General features: G+C 48.0%; 2 protein-coding genes across 3 annotated transcripts in view; one reads left to right on the forward strand and one right to left on the reverse strand.

The window, feature by feature from the left end:
- The window catches only part of CARS2 (cysteinyl-tRNA synthetase 2, mitochondrial (putative)), a 49455-nt gene that overhangs the window by 21257 nt on the left and 8456 nt on the right, over positions 1 to 19742 (forward strand). For both annotated transcript variants that reach the window (XM_008564522.1, XM_008564515.1), the window contains exons 8-10: positions 2495 to 2628; positions 6259 to 6326; positions 15840 to 15906. In XM_008564522.1, the coding sequence (XP_008562744.1) occupies positions 2495 to 2628; positions 6259 to 6326; positions 15840 to 15906 (269 nt within the window). The remainder of the gene's footprint in view (positions 1 to 2494; positions 2629 to 6258; positions 6327 to 15839; positions 15907 to 19742) is intronic.
- The window catches only part of CARKD (carbohydrate kinase domain containing), a 29219-nt gene continuing 27841 nt past the window's right edge, over positions 18365 to 19742 (reverse strand). Inside the window, exon 9 of the mRNA XM_008564487.1 lies at positions 18365 to 19268. Within this exon, the coding sequence (XP_008562709.1) occupies positions 19150 to 19268 (119 nt within the window). The 3' untranslated portion in view covers positions 18365 to 19149. The remainder of the gene's footprint in view (positions 19269 to 19742) is intronic.

Below are 19742 nucleotides of genomic sequence, written 5' to 3' on the forward strand. Positions count from 1 at the left end.
GTGCGCCACCAGGCCGGCCCAGGTTTGCTCAGCTTTATTTGTCAGTCAGAATTGTGTGAACTGAACCCACTGAAATGTCTGGTGTTGACCATTGTTTCTACTGTTAATCATTTGTCCTCTTCAATTAGGGCACAAACAAGATTATTGTTTTTCCTCACAAATTGATGTGGGTGGTCTGCCGCTGCAGGCTTCACCTTCAACATCGTCCCGTCCCTTCTTAAAACAAGTCATCCATTTGCAAACTGCTGATTTCTTTGGAGCATTGTCCCCATATACGTTCTGTAAAGCATCAGTGACTTCACTGTTTTTCCACCCAGGCTTCACCATCAATTTGATATTTGTTCTTGTTTCAACTGTAGCAGAATTCATGCTGCTCTGATAGGGCCTTTTCCCAAACTGATGTCTTATCCTTCTTAGTGCATCAAACTAGGTCCTGTTGAAACACATTATAACAAGTTAGTACAAGTGTATTTTGGTGCAAAAAAATTTTGCAATCCGTGCGTAGTTTTTTTCATAGTATGCATTTTCCGTGAATTTTTTGAAGACCCCTCATACATCTGTCACTGGGTTCATCATCCTTTGTTTCCTGGCCATGCAGTGCTGCACTGTGTCATTAGACTGTCGTTTATTTAGCCTGTATCCTATGGATGAGCATTTAGGTAGTTCCCAATATTTTACTGTTATAAATATCCACAGTGAGTAACTTTGTGTATATGTTACCTGTTTGCAGAAGTGAGGGTTTTTAAAATATGATTATGGATTTTCTTAGTCAGTTCATTGCAGATATTTATTGCAGTGAGCAGTTTTAAAAATTAGAAACATAATAAAGTACGATTAAAGTGGACATTTCAAACCACTAGTTATACCAAAGATTTTAAGATCGACAAATCCAGTTATGCTGACATCGGTCATTGTATCTGGTGGTGTGTGTGCAGCGGCTGTGTCTGCTTGTGTAGGCGTAATCATCTCTTGTGAGAGCATTGCAAGAGCACCGTGCTCTGTCTGCTGACCCCAGACTGGTTTAGTTTTCAGCCCTGCATAGGTTTATCCCATTCCACCAGGTAGGAAGGCCTCCTTCATACCTGTATAAGTGCATAACATAACGTGCTTTGTGCTAACGACTAACTCTGGAGCATAGGACTAACTTTTCATTAAGAACAAACAAACATCCAGCCCACAGTCATACTGTTACTACATCTGTGTGTTTATAAGTAGTTGCTAACAGCAAAGACTGGGATATAAATTGGGTTGTGAAAAGATATTTAGTTTTTAGATTCAAATAACTTCTCTAAAGCATTTAGAAAATATTTAGTAAGTTTCAAGTGTAATTTTACCATTAAATGTTTTTTTTTTATTATTGAAAAACCTAAATAATGAAAATATACTATTATTTCTTGTCAGCTTTTTCTTATTTTAAAATAGTGAGACTAATTAATGAACACCATGGCCCCACCATTTATTTGTGTTAAGTCTTAACATCACCATATGTGCTTTGGATGGTTGTGAAAATGAATTGCTCATTATGAAAACAAATGAGGCCCTGGTGTTCCGTCCCCAGCCCTGGTCCTCCCAGCTCACTGTCTCCCTTACAGCATTTGAATTTCCCTCCTAGCGCCTGGCCTGGCACCTCTGCCACGTGCTTCTGCGAATCCAGCTCAGTGCCACCATATGGCTCTTCCCTGTGCGGGGGTGGAGTGGGAAGGGACCTTGGCTAGGTTGCAGTGCCTTTGAAAACTTCTGTCTTTAACCATCATAAGAAAGTCCACACGTGTCTGCACCCCAGCCCTTGGGCCCCCTGCACTCAGAGCCCAGGTCATGGCACTGCCCGGGCCTGTGTGGCAGCCCTTCCCCTGCGCCAAGGTCCCCAGAGTGCTGCAGGTAGGCCTGGGCCGCCTGCCTTGTCTTGAGCAGCCTGACCCCGTGTGTGGTGATGGCTCTGAGCGCCCAGCCTCACTCCCCCATCAGCCCTTTCATTTTCACGTGCAGGTTTGCACAACACTAGCTCTTCCCAGAACGTGTTGCGTAGCAGCGTAGTAGAAATGGCAGTGGCCAAAATGTGTGTTTTGAATCCTGTCACCTTGTTAGTCATACATGACCATTAAATAGCTAAATGTTCCAAAGCCAGGTGAAAAATCCTCAGGATTTTATAGTTCTCTCTCTTGTCAACGTTGGGAAACTATTAAATTCTACTTACCAAAAGTAAAAAAAAAGGTAATTTTGTATGTTTTTAAAAAACCATATATTGTTTCTGGAGCAAAGAATTATGTTTCTTCAATAGGAAGAAAAGCTATGAATTAGGGATTTTATGATGAAGTAAAAATAGGATTTTTATTTTTATTTGAATCAATTAAATTGCTATGCAAATTGATTTAAAATTGAGATCCATTTATTCATTGCGTAAAAAAGGCTGGAAGGATCAGACATAAGCTGTTGTTGGGAGAAATGTGCTGTCTGATTGGGTGTCTTCACTGCTGTGCCACACTGTCTCTTGCAGCATGGTGTTCGGGAGCCAACTGGACATCCACTCGGGTGGGATAGATTTAGCTTTTCCTCACCATGAAAACGAGATTGCGCAGTGTGAGGTCTTCCATCAGTGCAGGCAGTGGGGAAATTACTTCCTGCACGCTGGTGAGTAATGACTTCAACTGATTTGTTCTCTTTCCATTTTGTCAATTCTGTCTTTATTGGCAAAACTGTTACATTTGGAAATGCAAAGATCAGTTAATAGATGAAGAAAGGGATTTGTCTCTTAAATTATGTTTGAATTTTAGTCATTTGGACGTGAACTGCTTTGCATTGGATGAATGAGTACACCTTTTCGGAACTGGCTAGAACATGGAAAGTGCTTTAGAGTACTGTTCTATACAAGTTTCTTTCAAATAAAATTATTAAGGTGGAATTTCAAAAGTATAATGTAAGGATAATTATGAATATGCCATTTTTAAGCTATCATTTTGTCACCAGACATATCTGTCATCTTCTAATGTATCGCCTTCTATTTCACTATTCAAAAACCATAACTGATGAACACCAGCTGTCTGTTTTTGGAAGGAGATACAACACTGTACAGTAAGCAGTACCTTGAGCATAGCAGTTTTGGAATTCACTTTGACGCACAGGAAGATTCACAGGTCCAAGTTTTGGTAAAGGTCATGAGGCTAAAATTATTACCATTTTAGAACAGACAGCTTAGGTATTTGAGATGAAGAAGGATAGAGTGTTTAGTAGTGACAGGGTTGTGGGATGCAAACATCAACATCTAAAATACAGGGAATTAGCAAATGCCATTTCTTAAAGTCCTTGAATTGGGAGATTGGGTTGTGCCAGCACGGTGATGTTAAATGCAGAGACTCTGTAGTTTTATACTCTGCAGTAGGGTTCACTTGGCTTCTTCATGAGGCTGCTTGCCCTGACGTACACTTAAACGACAGTGTTTTCTTTACACCCGAGCTCACCCTGGGGAATCGGGGGACTGTTGTCACATTTAGCTCTCCTAGTGCCCCAGGTCTCTGGAAGGACCAGCTCTTTCTGCAGTGCCTTCAAGTTGTGTAAAAATAAATAAAGCAGAGACAAAGCTGGCTGGATGGTATGTTTGGACTTAGGAGCCATTGTCTAGTGTTCCATGTCATTTCCCTGCATAGAACTCACTAGCACCCCAAATCCACTTCATCTTGGCCAGCAACGTGACTCACTCGGTGGATTCCTTGAGCAGGAGGAGGGAAGTCCCATGAGCTTCCTTCCACGTGCTGCTGGTGCCTGTGGGGAAGTGCACACTACTAGCTGGCAGAGTGGCAAAAACAACTCCTGGGGAACCCGGGGTTCAGTTCCTCAGCCACATGCCCCACTCGAGATCTCGTGGAGAGGAGTCTCTCCCTCTGCCTGGGCCAGATAATTGTGTCCCTGAGAGTCGGCGTGCTCAGCCTCCTGGAGGGTGTGAAGCACTGCGGTCCATAGTGGAGGTGATGGTGTCCTGTCTCAAGTTCCAGCAAGTCATCGCCCCCGAACCGTCTGATGATCCCTCTGCAGACACCTTACTGCCCCTTGTGGATTCTCTTGAGCTCCATAGCGAACTGTGGCTCCAGAGGTCAGAAAGAGTGCCCTCAGCAGCACTGTGCGCAGATGTCCCCAGCCCTGCCAGCTAGTAATGCGGCAGAGGGGGTCGAGACCATGGCAGGTGCTGTCCACCTTTAAATGTGGGATGGAAAAGGGGGTTTTGCAGCTGTTTTTAAAATGATTTTTACCACCTACTAAGGTAGCAGGAATTTTCTTCATACCAGTTTGGCCCCATCCTGGAAGCACAGTGGTGCCTCCTGACACGGGAGAGTTAGCCCTTCCTCCTGCAGCAAATGGACAGAAGAGAAAGCTAAGTGTCAGATGTCGTCTTCGTCCGTTCAGGCTGCTGTGACAAAATACCATAAACTGGGTGGCTTACAGACCATGGAAGCTTGCTGCTCACAGTTGTGGAGGCTGAGTAGTGCAACAGCAAGCTGCCACTGTGGCCGAAGCCTGGTGAGGCTTCTGGTTCACAGACGGCATCTTCTCGCTGTGTCCTCACATGGTGGAAGGGACAGGGCAGCTCTCTGGGACCCTATGGGCACTAATCCCATTTATGAGAGTCCTGCCCTCATGACCTGATCACCTCCCGAAGCTCCACTTCCTAATACCATCACTTTAGAGGTTAGGATTTTAACATCTGAATTCGGGAAGACGTAATCATAGCAGATGTGTTTCATTTTCCAGATACTGTCAGTTTTTAAAAGTTTGAAAAAAATTTAAAAATCTGTAAATTGAAATTATTATGAAAAATAATGGGGAAAGAAAGACAAAAAAATGAGAATGGAAGCAAAAAATAAACAGGAAAGAAAAGAGGGCAACAACACAGGTAGAGCTGTTGGAATCCAGGCTGAACTCAGTGCATCTGACCTGGTCTTATTATCTTTTTAAAAAGGAGAATTCTTGGCCAAAAACAAACACAAAAAATGCCAAAAACTAGTCTCCTTTTTTTTTTTGTCTTTTTTTTTTTTTTTACTGACTGGTAACAGGATCGCAACCCTCGGTGTTGTGCCCGCACCGCGCTCAGCCAGTGAGCGGGAACCGGTCTGTATGTGGGATCCGAACCCTCGGCGGGAGCACCACCACGCTCCCAAGCGGCACACTCTCCAGTGCGCCACCGGGCCGGCCCCGTAGTCTCCTTATTTTGAAACCATTTTTCCCTCAATGCTCAAGAGAACATTTATATCAAGTCCATTCTCCTTAGTAGAGTTACTTTGCAAAGTTCTTCCTGACCCCCCAGGCTGCACCCCTGATACACCACATTCCAGCGGGCACTTCTCCACGCACTCTCTGTCACGGCCTTTATCACAATTAATTAAATTAATTATTATCTGAAAAAAAATTTTAATTATCATGGTGTCTATGACATATTATATAGAATTACATATTCAAGGTAATATCTCTTGTTGGAAGCTACATTTTAAGCAGTTTTCAGAAAGATCAGCCTTGGAGCACCCTTATATTTGAAGTTGTGTCAAAAAAGAGAAAAAATCTTCTATTAGAAACAGAAGGGCTCTCCCTTGGAGATAAACCTTGTGAAAATACAGTCCAGGAAGAATTCCAGGCTCAGATTTAGTCCCTGAGTGGGTTTGGTTTTCCTTTGGTCTGTCACATACGTGGGGTGACATGGTGCTGAGGTCTTGGTACGCCTGTGACAGCAGCTATCACAGAAAATCTGTTCATCACACTTAGAGGCCTGCAAGCCCAGCTCTGTGATTCTGAACGGATTCTGAACGGCCGCAAACAGGCTTTGTTGTCCTGAGCCAGATTTGTCAAATGAGAGGTTGGTCATTTCTTCAGTTGTTTAGTCAATTAAATCAGTGTTTCTGAATCACAGGAAAGGGGAAGAAACGAACCACTGCTGTCAGAGTCACAGCTGTGGATTCTTGTTTGAGTCAGCCAGGGGTACCTGCGTCATCATCCCCCCGCAGCTCCAGAGGCCGTACAACAAGCATAAGCTTGGCTGCATCTTCCTGGAGGGCTGTGCATGGGTGCAGATCTGGGGGCAACGTGTATGCATATGTGCACGGGCACATACGTGTTATCAGATGCAGTTTCCGAGGTGTCCCGAGGCCACGCGCAGACCCAGCCCTGTGGCTCCGGGGTCCAGTGTGGGAAGCACCAGCTTTGGTCTCTTCCCCTCTGATGGCCTGAGGTCTCTTTCTGCTCACCCAGTTAGAATGAATGCTTTTGCTTTTGTTTCAGGCCATTTGCACGTGAAAGGCAAAGAAGAAAAAATGTCCAAATCATTAAAAAACTACATCACTATTAAGGTAACTGCTTTTATAACTTCTGAGCTGCTGACCACACCCCGAGCCTGTCCCACGTGGGGCCAGGGCCACACAGTCTGGTGCCCAGTGTCCCCTGCCCTGCTCCTCCCACCCTGGGCTAGGTTGCCAGTCCTCCTGCATGTGCCTGTGCGGTGTTCAGGCGCTGCCTCCTGCTGTGTTCTGTCCCGGCTTTCTTGCTGGACCTTCCCTTTCTCTTTCTGCGTCCCAAAGGTCTGCACCTTTGCCTTCCCTTTTAGTGCAATTTTCTCTCCCAGGTGGCACTCTCTCAGTCCCTTCGCTCCCCAGCAGCCTCCCCCTGCCCTGCCTTTGGGATCTGTGTGTTTGGTTTCTGCTGCTTCCCCTCAGTGGGCTCAGAGCTGCCGGCTTCTGCACCAGCCTGGAGAGTGTCCTTGTGCTGCCACGATGAAGATGGAACACGAGTTCCATGTGAGCAGAAAACAGGCGCACTAACAGGATGACACTTTAAAATGGTGTGAGCGATATCCTCCAGTGTCTTTGGGCCTGTCTCTAAAGCCACATTTAATTTTAACTGCAAAATAAATTGACAGGGATAGCAACCAGACCTTTATCACCTAAATACTCAACCACTGAAAACTGTTCCCATCAGATTTAGAATAAATCTGAAAGGGGACTGTTCTGTACAAAATAATGGTGTATACTTTTCTCAAACAGAATTCTTCAGTTTTATCCCAGGCAAATTTTCACACCCACAGAAAAGTTGAAAGAACATTCATACACCACTACATAGATTCAGCATTTGTAATTATTGTGCTACATTTGCTGCATAGGGAGGAAAATAATTTTTTGCCTACACCCATCTTAGGTTCTCCAATAGGGGCTGTAAATTAGACCAGCCAAAGAGATCACCAAGAGGAAAACAGAGAAATCTGTTAACATGTGCATCACACAAGAGCACATGGGGTCCCCAGCAGTGAGTCACCCAAGGGAGTGGTGAGAACCTGGCTTCAAACACCATTTTAGGCTAAACAGGAAAAGGGAGTTTGAACTTGAGGAGGGGGCGGCACGTTATGGGCAGGTGAGCAGGAAAAGAAGCCTAACAAGGTTGTTTAGTGAGTTTGTCACGCAGATTTGAATCTCCATTAGAAGTTGGTGGGAGTCGTCTTCTTCCTGGTTCAGGAGAGGGAGACGCCTTCCACACGTGGAAATTCCTTAAAAGGAAAACTCGTTTCCTGTTAGAGCTTTTCTTGCATCTGCTGGTTCTTGGTGACAGTTATGTCAAAATGATCCATAAACCTGAGGCACATTCTGGGGTGCTGGACTGGGGTCCCCTTTGGCTGCGGGGTCTGTAGCCCTGGGTGGTGAGTGCACGTGGCTGTGTGTTACGTGCTTGTTGCTGAACCCTTAGGAAATGCCTGGTGGACATTGTTATCCTTCTCTATTCCTCATGCAGCGCCCCAAAACAAGGGCGGTTTCCTACCGAATCTAACACCCTAAAAGTGAGCAATAATTTATCTAGTCCAAATTCCAGTTTCTCCATTCATCCCCCAAATTATTTCCATAGCTTTTTTTAAAAACAAACATACAGGATCTGATTAAGGTTCATGTGTTGCATTTGGATGTTGCGTCTCTTTAGGCTTTTTTGAATGTGGTAAGAAACACAGAACATAAGATTTACCGTCTTAACCATTTCAGGGTACAGTTCAGTAGTGGTAAGTGTTACACATTCCTCTGTGTAACCGAGATGGAGAAAACAGAAAGAATTCGCTCAAAATACAATCAGTGAGGCCTTCAGGGACTGCCACCCATCAGGGGAGCAGCCCCAATCCTAAATCAGCCTTTCTTTTTATTGACAAGACAAGGAAGTTTCACAAGAAAAATCAGTTGATTCAATCATCAAAGAAGGACGTAAGGACAGGCAGTGTAAGGCTAGTGACAGCAGTAAATTAACAATGTGACATTCCAGAATGTAATTTGTAAAAAGCCAGGTTAATTCACCAACAAAGACCTTGTCCTTAGTAAACATTTCCTTTTCCACATACTTCCTACAGCAATTTCCTTAGCATAATTAAACAGCATTCAAGCAGTTTCCTTAACATATCTCAAGAACAATCAGTAGGTTAAATAGTCAATAGTCATTCAAGCCGGAATCAAACCAGCAACCTAAAACAGTCGAACTACACAATTCCATCCCTAAACAGAGATTAGAATTGATTAGATGGCTTTTGCCAACCTTATCTGTGGACTTTTGTCCCCTATTCAAGAACTTTTGGCTCATTCATTCATTACCTAAAAATCCTATTCTAAGATCAAAGGAGAATCAATATTTCTAACCCACTACTGGTCAGTATGTTCACATTGTTGTGCCACAGACCTCCGGACCTTCCTCATCTCGCAAACCCACTCGGTACTGGTGAGCAGCTTCCCATTTCCCCCGCCCCCAGCCCCTGGCAACAACCCTCTTCTGTTTCCATGATTTGGACGACTCTAGAGCTCGTAGAAGCGGAATCCTGCAGAATCTGTTCTCATGTGACTGGCTTATTTCACTCAGCATAATGTCCTCAAGGCTCACCCATATTGTAATGTGTGTCAGAGCGTCATTCCTTTATAAGTCTGAATGCTTCATTGTTCTTTTTAGGCTTCTAATCTACGGCAGTCTCTCTGCTTTTATTTTTTCTACTACTCTGACTTTTTAAAGTCGGATGTGTTGAACATCCCACATTTGAGATTCATCTGTCTCTTTGTGGTGTCACTCAATTTTTTTTTCTGTCCCCTGTATTTCCTTTAACTGGAAGTGAGGGTTGAAGGCTTGATTGGTTCAGGTGGAGAAACATGTGATGGGTGATGCTGCGGGTGTCACACAGTGTCCCTCTGGGGGCCATGGGGTCAGACTGCCCTGCTATTAGTGATGGCAATTGGGCCACTTGGTTAAGGGCTGGCCACCAGATCTCTTACCGTAGTTTTATTTCCTTTTCATGGATATTAAGAATCTGCGAGGTGATAGGCCACGAGGTATCCTGTTCCCAACCGCCTTCCACCCAGTGGTTTTGGAGGCTTCACCTCCACGTACTTCACTGGTTATTGCGAAGTCCCGGTTGTCTAATTCCTCACCTCTTACGTTTATTGGTTGGCATTCTTCTTTAAAGAAAGGGGGTTTGTCTGTCTTTGCTGTCTCTCCTTGTTTTTAGTGTTACTGCAGAGTTGAGGGCGCATATTTATTTAGTGTATTACCAACTCAGTCATTTTTCCTTTTGGTGGTGACACCACCCCGAACGTGGCCCGGCTCCGGCGCCCTTTCGGGTCGTGGGCGTGGCCTCCTGGCCTGGGCGTGGCCGTGCTGCCCGCCCTGCCTCCCTGTGCTTCCTGCCCAGACCTGCCACTTCTGCTTCCAGGAGGATCCCCGTGGCCACCGCCCCTGCGGGGAAAGGGAGTTTTGAAGCCAAAATCTTGGCATGGTGATTGCTACTGGGGCGACATTGTTTCTGGGCCCCTTTAGGGGACTCTTCCACAGGGGTAGAGAGAGACAAACCATGCATAAAAAAGATATTATTTGAGTTCATTTTTATGTCCAGATAAAATTTAATATCGCAGGGATTTTTTGTTTTAGCTCTTTTTCCCCTCTTTTATGAAAAATCTTATTTCCTTATAACTTATTTTCTTATTTCCTTATGACTTTGCTTTATCTTGAAATACACACCAAACAAGTTTAAAATTTAATACCAGTATTACTATTAACAGTAAAACTATTGAGTAAAGTTTAAGATTCCTTCTCATTTCTTTTTTAGATAATAGCTTTATTGACATAGAATGTGCCCTTTGAAATGGCATCGCCCAGTGGTTTGTAGCGTGTCTGCAGTGTGCACGTGCCACCACGGTCAAAGGACAGTCTCATCGCCCCAGACAGAAACCCACACCCGTCAGCAACCACACCTCATCCCCCTTCCTCTGATTTCTCTTTCCACGGATTTGCCTGTTCGGGCTTGTATTCCTTTTTCTGTTAGAATATATCCCACTAAGGTTATGTGCTCAGAACATGCACGCAGGCCAGAGGACAGTGGTTTCTCAGTGGTTTTCTTTACCTTCCGTTTATCAGGAGGTACGTTCATTAAGTTTGTTTCCAATTTGATGGCATCTCTTCCCCTTTTCTATTTACTTTTATCTTTCAAATACATAACAGGCATGCAGGGTTCAGTCGTCAACACCAGAGCGGAGCCTGGAGAAGGCACGCCCTGACCCTGGCCTGTGCACCGCCACCTCCATCCCTGTAGATAACTTATTTTGTTTCTGGATTATCCCTCCAGTGTTTCGTTTTACAAAATAAGCCAATATGTGTATAAATTCTTATCTCCCCTCTTTCTTGTACAGGAGGCAGTAGAGTATGTGTATTGCCTTTTCCTCTCTCCAGTGTTTCGTTTTACAAAATAAGCCAATATGTGTATACATTCTTATCTCCCCTCTTTCTTGTACAGGAGGCAGTAGAGTATGTGTATTGCCTTTTCCTCTGCAGTGATTTAAGTAATGTTTTAACCTGATTATAGAAGTGACGTGTCTCCTGCCCCATCATGCTCCCCTGTTGCCAGCCTCTTGGAAGCAGCATATGTGTGCGCGTGTGTTTATGTCTCTCTGTAAGTGTACTTCTCAGTTTTTTCTTTGCACACAAGTGATAGCCCTGTTTTCCTCTTGCTATATTCACTTAATGTCCTTCAGATTAGTCAGTTTTCTATCATGTGGAGTTTTCATTCTTTTGAATGCCTCAGTAGTACGGGTGTATCTTAATTTAAACAGTCATCTATTAATGGTCATTTAAATTATATCAAGTTTTCTACTGGGTGTGTGCATTTCAAATTTTCACAGGTATTGCCAGGTCTGGATTACTTTTGATGACCACTTAGTGGCTCACAGTAGTGACATACTGTGATTTATTTTGCTGTTTGTGGACTTGTGTAAGCGACCTGTATTCTGTAGTCAGTGTTGCTGTGATGTGTATCCTTTAGCTAAATATCTATGCACATCTAATGGTTAGTAATTTAGGATAAACGCCTTGAGGTAGAATTGCTCATCAGAGGACAAATGCACGAAACATTTTGCATTCGATCTCTGGTAATTTAGCAATAAGTTTTGTTCCGCTGGCAGCATGTGGAAATGTCCACTTCCCAGGGCTCTTCCAACATCAGATTAGAAGGATTGTAATCAGGTTAACATTTTCCTTGGTAATTTGGTGAAGAATGGCAACTAGATTTTAAATTTGTCTCTTTATTTGCTAGTTGAATTTGCCTGTATGTATTTATTGGCTGGCCTGCACCTGCCCTTGGCCCACAGTTCTTTGGGGGTAAGATATTGCTCCACATGTTAACAATATTTGTCAATTTCCTGGTTTCTAGCAGAAGAAAGTTTCCCCACCAGTTCTCATTGTTTTGGAGACCACTGGTAGGAGTTTATAACAGTCTGAGGATAATTCTTGACTCTCTCTGCCTGACAGAGACGGAGTCAGTGTGAAAAGAGCTCACCTCTGGAGCTCAGGTAAGGACTCAAAACCAAGCTTTTCTAGTTACTAAGCGTGAGGTCCATGTGCAGGGGGCATTATGCGACGCATGAGGGAGTGAGGGTCTGGCCCAGGAGAGAGGCTCCTGGCGCACCCTCTCCTGCTGAACCCTAATATTCGAGGATGCCATTGGTAGTGTCCTGGCTGCCAGCCAGTCCACCTGCTGGCTTCCTACAGGCCTGAATGAAGCCTTTACCCTGTGAGCTCATGGTCACTTCAGGGCTTGTTGCTGTCACCGCTTGATGGCAACCTGGGCTAAGGTCCTTCAGCCTGAGTTCCCAGGAGGTCACTTAACTCCCTCCAAGATCCTTCCAGCACAGGCTTACACAGGTCAGCACAGATGGCCTCTCAGGGAGCCGTGGCCAGGTTGTTTGGTGGAACCTGAGTAGCAGGGAAACTTAGCGCTATCAGCAAGCACAGAACAGGAACACATTGAAAAATTAATGTCCGGGAACACCCTCAAAGTGCGAGCTCTTTTCATGTTTGTCCCGACGCTGTAGGATGAAGTTGTTTCCACCTCTTTTGATGTTATTATTAACAAACGCTATAGGAGAAACCAAATGCTGTAGAAAGATTAGATTGCAGATTTCTATTTGAACTTCTACACCTAACTACAGCAGTGCCCCCAGAGTGGGGACAGTAAACCCCCTTAACGTTGTTGAGGTTTCAGAGAACTATTAATTTAGGTTTGTGAACACACACAGGGGCCCATTCTTAATGAGTTCACATGAATAGAAGGAATAATCTTTTAAATAAAGCCACCTGAAGTCCTTTTTGGAATGAAGTAAAGAATACACCTGCCCGGAAAATATAAAATTTTCAATTTATCCCAATTCTGAAAGGAAGAAAGATTTCTTTTAGAAAAACTAGAGAACGTCAGAGATAAAATATCCCTAATATTACAGTTTCAAAATTGTGTAACCAAATGCAACAAGTATGAGCAGCAAGTCAGTAGAGGAGGAAAAGACATCTGAGTCAGAGAAAGTACGAACACCTCGAGGCCGGAGCAGCCGTACTCGTTTCTGCCAGACGAGTGGTCAGGTGGGCACAGGCTGTGCGAGGAGCTGGGGACAGCAGGTCACAGGAGGGCGTGCACACCCTCTGCTCCTGTGGACTCTGCCTGTCCGTGCCAAACATCCGGCAACGATCTATAGGAAGCAAAACAACTCACCTTGCGGCGTGGGTTGGGGAGTGGTTCTACTGATACGGCGTTTCCCAGGTAAGAAATGAAGGCGGCCAACATAAGGCAGCGTGTAACAAGCTATGAAGCGGGTTATAGTCCGTGCTGGGGAATGAATTCCAAGGAAATAACTCATAGTTAAGAGAAAAGCCGAAGAGGGTACTGGCAAGGCCCTCTGTGCACAGGGTAGTCACTGGGTGCCCCCCGTTCTCCTGCCAGAAACCCAGACCCAGAACTCTTGCTCAGCATGTTTCCCGGGGTGCAGCAGACAAGAGCCTTTCCCAGAAGCATTGTAACTGGGAGATGCAGCCTTGCAGCTGCACTTGGGGACACTCGTCCTACTGCAGTGGGGGAGGGAGCGGGCAAGCCAAGACACAGGAAGGACCTGGGCGTGAGAGCGCAGGGTTTGTAGTCTGCGTGCAGCCGGTGACCTCAGCAGTCTGGTTTTCCACTCTCTAAGTCTTGGTTTTTGGTCACCATAACAGGACAGGTAATGATTATAGTATGTTTCATCTTAGCATTTTGTAAACGATAAAGCCTTGTAATAGCGTGAGTCACCTCTCTGGTTATTCCATTTGTGTATGAACTCGGGACACGGCATGGTATTTAGAGCTGTGTACTTCTACAATGGCGCGTGGAGATTGTAACAGGAAGCAACTTGGATGGGACAAAGCAGGACGTGGGTGCACGTGTGTGTTAATCAGAACCGCAGAAATGTTCACAGACACTTTGGAGGGAGCAAGAAATATTTCCTTTTTCACAATCTGGGAAGAAGCACACAGGACATGGACAGACAGAAATGGAAATGGCAGCGTCCTTACTGACGAAGGCGAAGGCCGGATTGGACAGGGCTGCTCCCCCACTGGCGTGCACACCTCCGGCCACTCCCCGCGTAGACCCCCGGCAGCTGGGGGAAGCCTGCGGACCCTTCCTTACAGCTTAATGTTTTTAAATACGTAAGACGAAGTGCGTGGGACCACAGAGGCAGAGGCCATACTGGGGCAGGGGGGTCGCGCACCGTGTCACTCAGTGCATTAGTTAACGTCCGGCAGGGGGTCGGATTGCTGCCACCCCCTCAAATAAGTAGCGGCCATGGGCGGTACCTGCAACAGGAAAACATCCGTGACTACTCATGTGACAAAGGTCCAGCCTTTGACAGCCCTGCTGTGGTTTGTTGCTCACGTTGACCATGGAAGCAAATGGCACATTTCAGCAAGAGGGTAGTGGAAACAAGTACATGACTGTTGAAGCAGCCAGCTTCGTAGTCCTCCCCGCCCAGCTGTCCCTGTGGACCCCAGTTGAGAACCCGAGTCAGGGGATTGGCCCAGCTTCCTATTTAATGCCGTCCCTGAATGAGAGTGACCCCCGTGGCCTCAGGCACCAACAGATGGTGGAATGCGGGGTGGGGGTGCAGCCCCCTGGGGAAGGCAGGCAGAACCCCTAGTCCTCTGAAAGGACTGAGCCCAAGGAGTCCAGTGGGGCACTTTCCCCAACTCAGCAGCCTGCAGAGACATCCCCCATGCCCGGCGGGAGGCTGTGCCGCAGCCCTGGGGTAGGGACAGCAGCCCCTCCTGCCCCTCCAGCTCTTCGCTTTCTTTGCTCTTGGCGGGCTGTTCAGCACAGGTGTTGAACAGGATACAGTATTGTGTGTCCTGATAGAGTATTTGGAGCGGGCTGCCATGACTCAGCCACCCTCCCGGCAGCCTCCTCAGCACTGTGGCCTGTGCCAGTGAGGCCGCCAGGCTGGGGCACATGCCTCCCCAGGAAGAGGGTGCGCGGGCACAGTGGGTGTGGACCATGGGTGAGCCAGCCTGCGTGCTCACTTACTGCCATCTCAGCTGGTGCGATGTGATGCGCCATGCGTGCCATGTGTCAAGACAGGCCCTTCACCTGTGTCCTGTCATCTGAGAGTGTCCCTGGCAGGGCGTCAAGTGGGAGCTCGCGCTTGCTTTCCTGGGGCCACGTCTGAAGCCCCTAGTTGGGCAAGCCTTTCCTGCTTTTCTTCCCACCCTTTCTCTCACCTGTCTAAAGTGACTGCCAGAACCTGACAGCAGCCACCACATACACAGGTCTTACGGAACACTGGCCCCATCTGTGGCTCACCTCTGGGTAGCTCTGCTAAGTTTCCCATGTTACCCTTGCTAATGCAGAAGTCCCCACTCTGTGTGCAGATGTTCCATAAGGGGTCTGTCATCTGTGAGATGATTCTAGTTAGGTTCTTAGTGTACCCGTGTCTAATCAGAGGCAGGACAGTTTATTCTTCAAGACACAGACTTAGTGTGTACTTAGAACTGAGGCACCGGTGGGGTGAGCTGGCCCCACGCTCCTCAGTGTGACGCTGAACTCGGACGTCAGCTTGTTCTGACCCTGAGCCCTGGCCAAGCTCTTCCTTCCCTCGCACGCTGCCAGGTGCTGGGTGTCTCCACCTCCTGTGTCCCTCCACATGTACAATGTCGCTCTGACAGGTCCCCAGGCCACCTGGAGGCCCCTGGCTTTGTCCCTGCCATATGTGCGAGCCACGTATTGAAGAGCTCCCGAGGATGACAGAACAGATCAAAACAGGAATTTCAGGGCAAATGGGCTTTTTCTTGGTTTTTCCCACAAATACAGAGATTGAACAAAGAAAATTAAGTGAGGGAAATCACCAGGGGCAACAGTGGTAATTGTGAGAGTTTGGAGATACTTAGTCATTTCATAAACATTTCTGGTTTTTTCAAAAGTGAGATCAGCTCCATATTATAGACAATTATATAGTGTCTGAGTGATACAAAACGTAAAGAAAAGCATCGTAACTGCTTATTCCTGTCTTCCTTAGGACTTCCTCAAGACGTTTTCCCCCGACGTCTTCCGGCTTTTCTGCATGCAGAGCAGCTACCGGTCAGGTGAGCTGGACACGTCGCTTCTCAGGTCTCACGACCACCATATTTACTCATGTCTTGGAAAAGAATTATTCTGATAGTATTTGGGGATAGCAAAATATGGGCCAAATAATCTGTGTCATCTTGTTGGTGTGGCTGCTTCTGTGCCTTCAGGCTCGGGCTCCATTCTTAGCGCCGTCCCTGCGCTGGGCCTCGGCTCAGCCGGAGACTCCAGAAGCTGCCTCCAGAGCACGTGGGCCAAATAATCTGTGTCATCTTGTTGGTGTGGCTGCTTCTGTGCCTTCAGGCTCGGGCTCCATTCTTAGGCAGCGCCGTCCCTGCGCTGGGCCTCGGCTCAGCCGGAGACTCCAGAAGCTGCCTCCAGAGCACGTGGGGTCTCGGCTTCCTGCTGCGAGAGCAGCCTGCAGCCGGGCGGGGTCTTCCACCCTGGTGGGGTCTCCTGGAAGAGTGACAGCCAGATTCCGCCGAGCTGCACCATTGCCTCTGCCCTGGGGACACCAGGCTCTGCCCTGTCTGGCTGACCCCCTAATGGCAGTAAGGCCTCCCACGTCTGCTAGCACTGGCGAGGAGCAGGTCCACGTCCCCGGGTGACAGGGCAGGTGGCGGGGCGGGGTGTGCCTATCCTGGGCCTGAGTGCTCACCAGCCCCTCGCCTACGCTGGGTGTGGGAGCAGGGCAGGGTGGTCTTCTCGTAGCGAGTGCTGCTGTCACTTGCGTGGTCCGTCTCCTCCTGGGGCTGGCGTGGGTGCCCCCTCCACACCAGTGACGCACGGCTTCCTGTCACAGCCCTTCTCGCTGATGTGTGGAGAGAGAGAAGGGGAAGCCCTTAGCGGCTGGTGCTTGCGTGTGCCGGTGGCAGGCCACAGCTGGGTGGGGCAGTCTCTGCGCATCCACCTGGCCGCAGGGCACGTCCTCACCGCACAGCGCCCTTCTTCAGGCTTTTTCCATCTTACCTGAGGCCACTGCCTTGTGGGCGACTGCCAGTTCTGCCACTACACTGACGCCCAATGTCCCCAGGCTGCGGCTTTTTCAGACTGTCCCCTCTGCCTTCTTGTCCCCACCTTGCACCTTCCCTGCCCCTGCATGATCACTTCCCACTTCTGTGAAGGCAACAGGGCTGGGGCTGGGGTTTGCAGCCAAGTCATAACTGAGTTCCAGGTCACCCATGGCGTGACCCGGCCCAACAGTGTGAGCTGTTCCATGCACAGGCCTTTGGCCAGGCCTACCCGCCTGTCCTTCTCGTGGAGCTCCTCTCCGAGGGGCTCCTCTCCTCTTCTGTGCCCGGCAGACCCTCGCCTGGCCTGGGGCCCAGCACAGCCCTATCTGCTCCAGCTGAGGGGCACGAGGACACCTACACACTGGTCACCTACAGGCTCACACAGTTGACACACAGATGTGCACACACAAACACAATCAGAGTTGGCACAGACACACACAGCCTCTGTTCCCTGAGTTTCTTTAGCACTGGTCACAGGCCATTTGGCACTGCAGCTGCATTGCCAGGACATTTTAGGGTGAACGGATCCCGCCTCCTGGCTCTGTGACAAGTTCTCGAAGGCAGGGCTTAGCCTTTTATTCCTTCTACGGCCTCATCAGTCCTGGGCACAGTACCCGCACATGGCAGCTCCCTTTACATGTTGTTCATCGATCACCATTCCCGTCAGCGGATGTTTTCCAAGTGCGCCCTGGGTGCAGAGGCTCTGCAGGGAGACACAGGCACGCCACCTCCACCGTTCAGCCAGGACGCCACACGTCTCTGCTCCTGGGACACGTGGGTGCGAGCAAGGCCAAGAGCCTGTGTCCAGATCCTGGGCGGCCGCCAGTGTACGTGGAGACGAGAGCCAAGGGCTGGCAAGACACAGGTGGGACAGGGACACTGTGAACAGCGCATCTCCGCTCAGACCCGCAGACGCTGTCCACATCTGCGTCGGGCCTTGCTACCCAGGTTCTCTCCCCACCAGGTGGGGACTTGGGCTCGCTGGAGTGCCAGAGGCGTCCCAAGCAGTCCTGACGCAAATGTTTGTGTCCTGTAACGTGTCTATGCACAGTGTACATTTACGGGCAATTGGCACAGCCCAGCTGTCCCTGTGAGGCGAGGGTTCAGAGGTAAATGGATGGAGGAATTCACCGTTCCGTGGGGCTGTGTTGCTGGAGGAGGGAGACAGCAGCTCAGGGACTCATGGGCGGATTTCATGCACACGCGCACGGTCCAGGTTCAGGGCTCCCTCCTGGCTTCTGCTCATTCCTCTCTCGTGGCCAGTGGTCCTGGTCCTCTAAAGGCTGGTGGGAGCCCAGCCCTTCCCTGTGGCTTCTCGGCCTCTGAGGCCCCTGTTCTGCCTTGTCGTAGATGGCGGGGGGCTGGGGCAGGGCCTGTGTTACTGCTTTGATCTCTGCCTGTGTGCAGTTCATTTTGAACTGTGAGTGCAAAGTTTGGTCTGAAAGAGGCTCTCTCAAGCCTGGGCAGCTGCTTTGGGAACTCATTTCCAGTGGGAATTTTGGGTGGGATTGGGGCGCAGGACACTTAATCTGCCGCCGTGGGATTTAGGGAAACACTGATCCATCCCTGAATAGCAGAGCAGGAGGATGTGGACTCCTACGCAGGACCCCTCTCCCCTGGATGTACATGAGTCAGACACACAAAGGTCAGAAGTGGCCACGGGGGGCCTTGGCCACCCCCTGCTGCCTCAGCTTCCCTCCAAGCCTCAGCCTGTTCTAAAAGCTCGTGAAGCAGACTGACCGCCACGGGTGGCAGCAGGAGATTCCAATCCTGATCTACACTGTGCTGCATCAACACTCTGGAAAAGCCACTTTGGCTTCCCTGCCCCTTTTTTCCCATCTATAAATTGATGTCCTGGAATTGTCCGTTTGGAATATGCTGTCCCCTCACCTCTGCCCACAGGGAGTCCTCCTCTGCCTCTCCCTGTCTGGGATCCTGTCCTTGCTGTGTCAACAATGGTAATTTTATCTTTACAGGTCTTCCAGTTAGAGACTTCACAGTAACCCTATCAGTCCTGGCAACTTTATTTTTATTTTAAGCTTTGTCAGGTTGCATTGTGCGTTTCTGGGTTTTTCTCTTTTGAGTCAAGCTTTCCAAAGCAAAACCTGAAATTGGATTTTGAAAAATAGGTGGAAAACTTGTACAGAGGTCATCGGAGAATCTTGAGAGCAATTTTCGTCGTGTTGCTCCCCAGCTTGAATCCGTGTCTGATTTTGGAATTCTCGTGCTAAACCAATACTTTTAGGCACATCAGGGTGTAACTTTTGGTTTGAGTCCAGATAGGCTCTTTTTTTGTTTTTCAAAGCGCTGTTTAATCCTGAGCTCTTCATCTGTGGACCCAAGCCAGCCTGGGAATGGTTTGTTACCACCTGAAACAGCAAGCACAGAAGTTAGAGTAAAGGTTTAGAAATTTGTAACAGGCTGACATCGTCGATATCCTAGTATGCATGATCATTGTGAAATAATTCATTCTCCTTATGGGTTATACATCAAAAAGTGCAGTAAATTAGAAATTACAAAAAAACCCACACATAAAACAAAAAACACTGGTCCTCATTTCAGACAACATGAGGGACACTCACCAGCCCCTCACGCACTTAGTGTGAGGAACACACATTCAAAGTGTCATCAGCAGTGACTCTGTGGGCGAGACGACTAAACGCTGACTCATCAGGAGACCAGGGAATCTGAAGGCCGTACCTCCATCAGAGGACGAGTCTCTTCCTCTCCCCAGCTTATCCCGTTTCAGTGGACTTCAGTCGCTACCACACATAAAACAAAAAACACTGGTCCTCATTTCAGACAACATGAGGGACACTCACCAGCCCCTCATGCACTTATTG

The sequence above is a fragment of the Galeopterus variegatus genome, unplaced genomic scaffold, assembly GCF_000696425.1.
Source record: "Galeopterus variegatus unplaced genomic scaffold, G_variegatus-3.0.2 Scaffold187, whole genome shotgun sequence".
Classification (NCBI taxonomy): domain Eukaryota; kingdom Metazoa; phylum Chordata; class Mammalia; order Dermoptera; family Cynocephalidae; genus Galeopterus; species Galeopterus variegatus.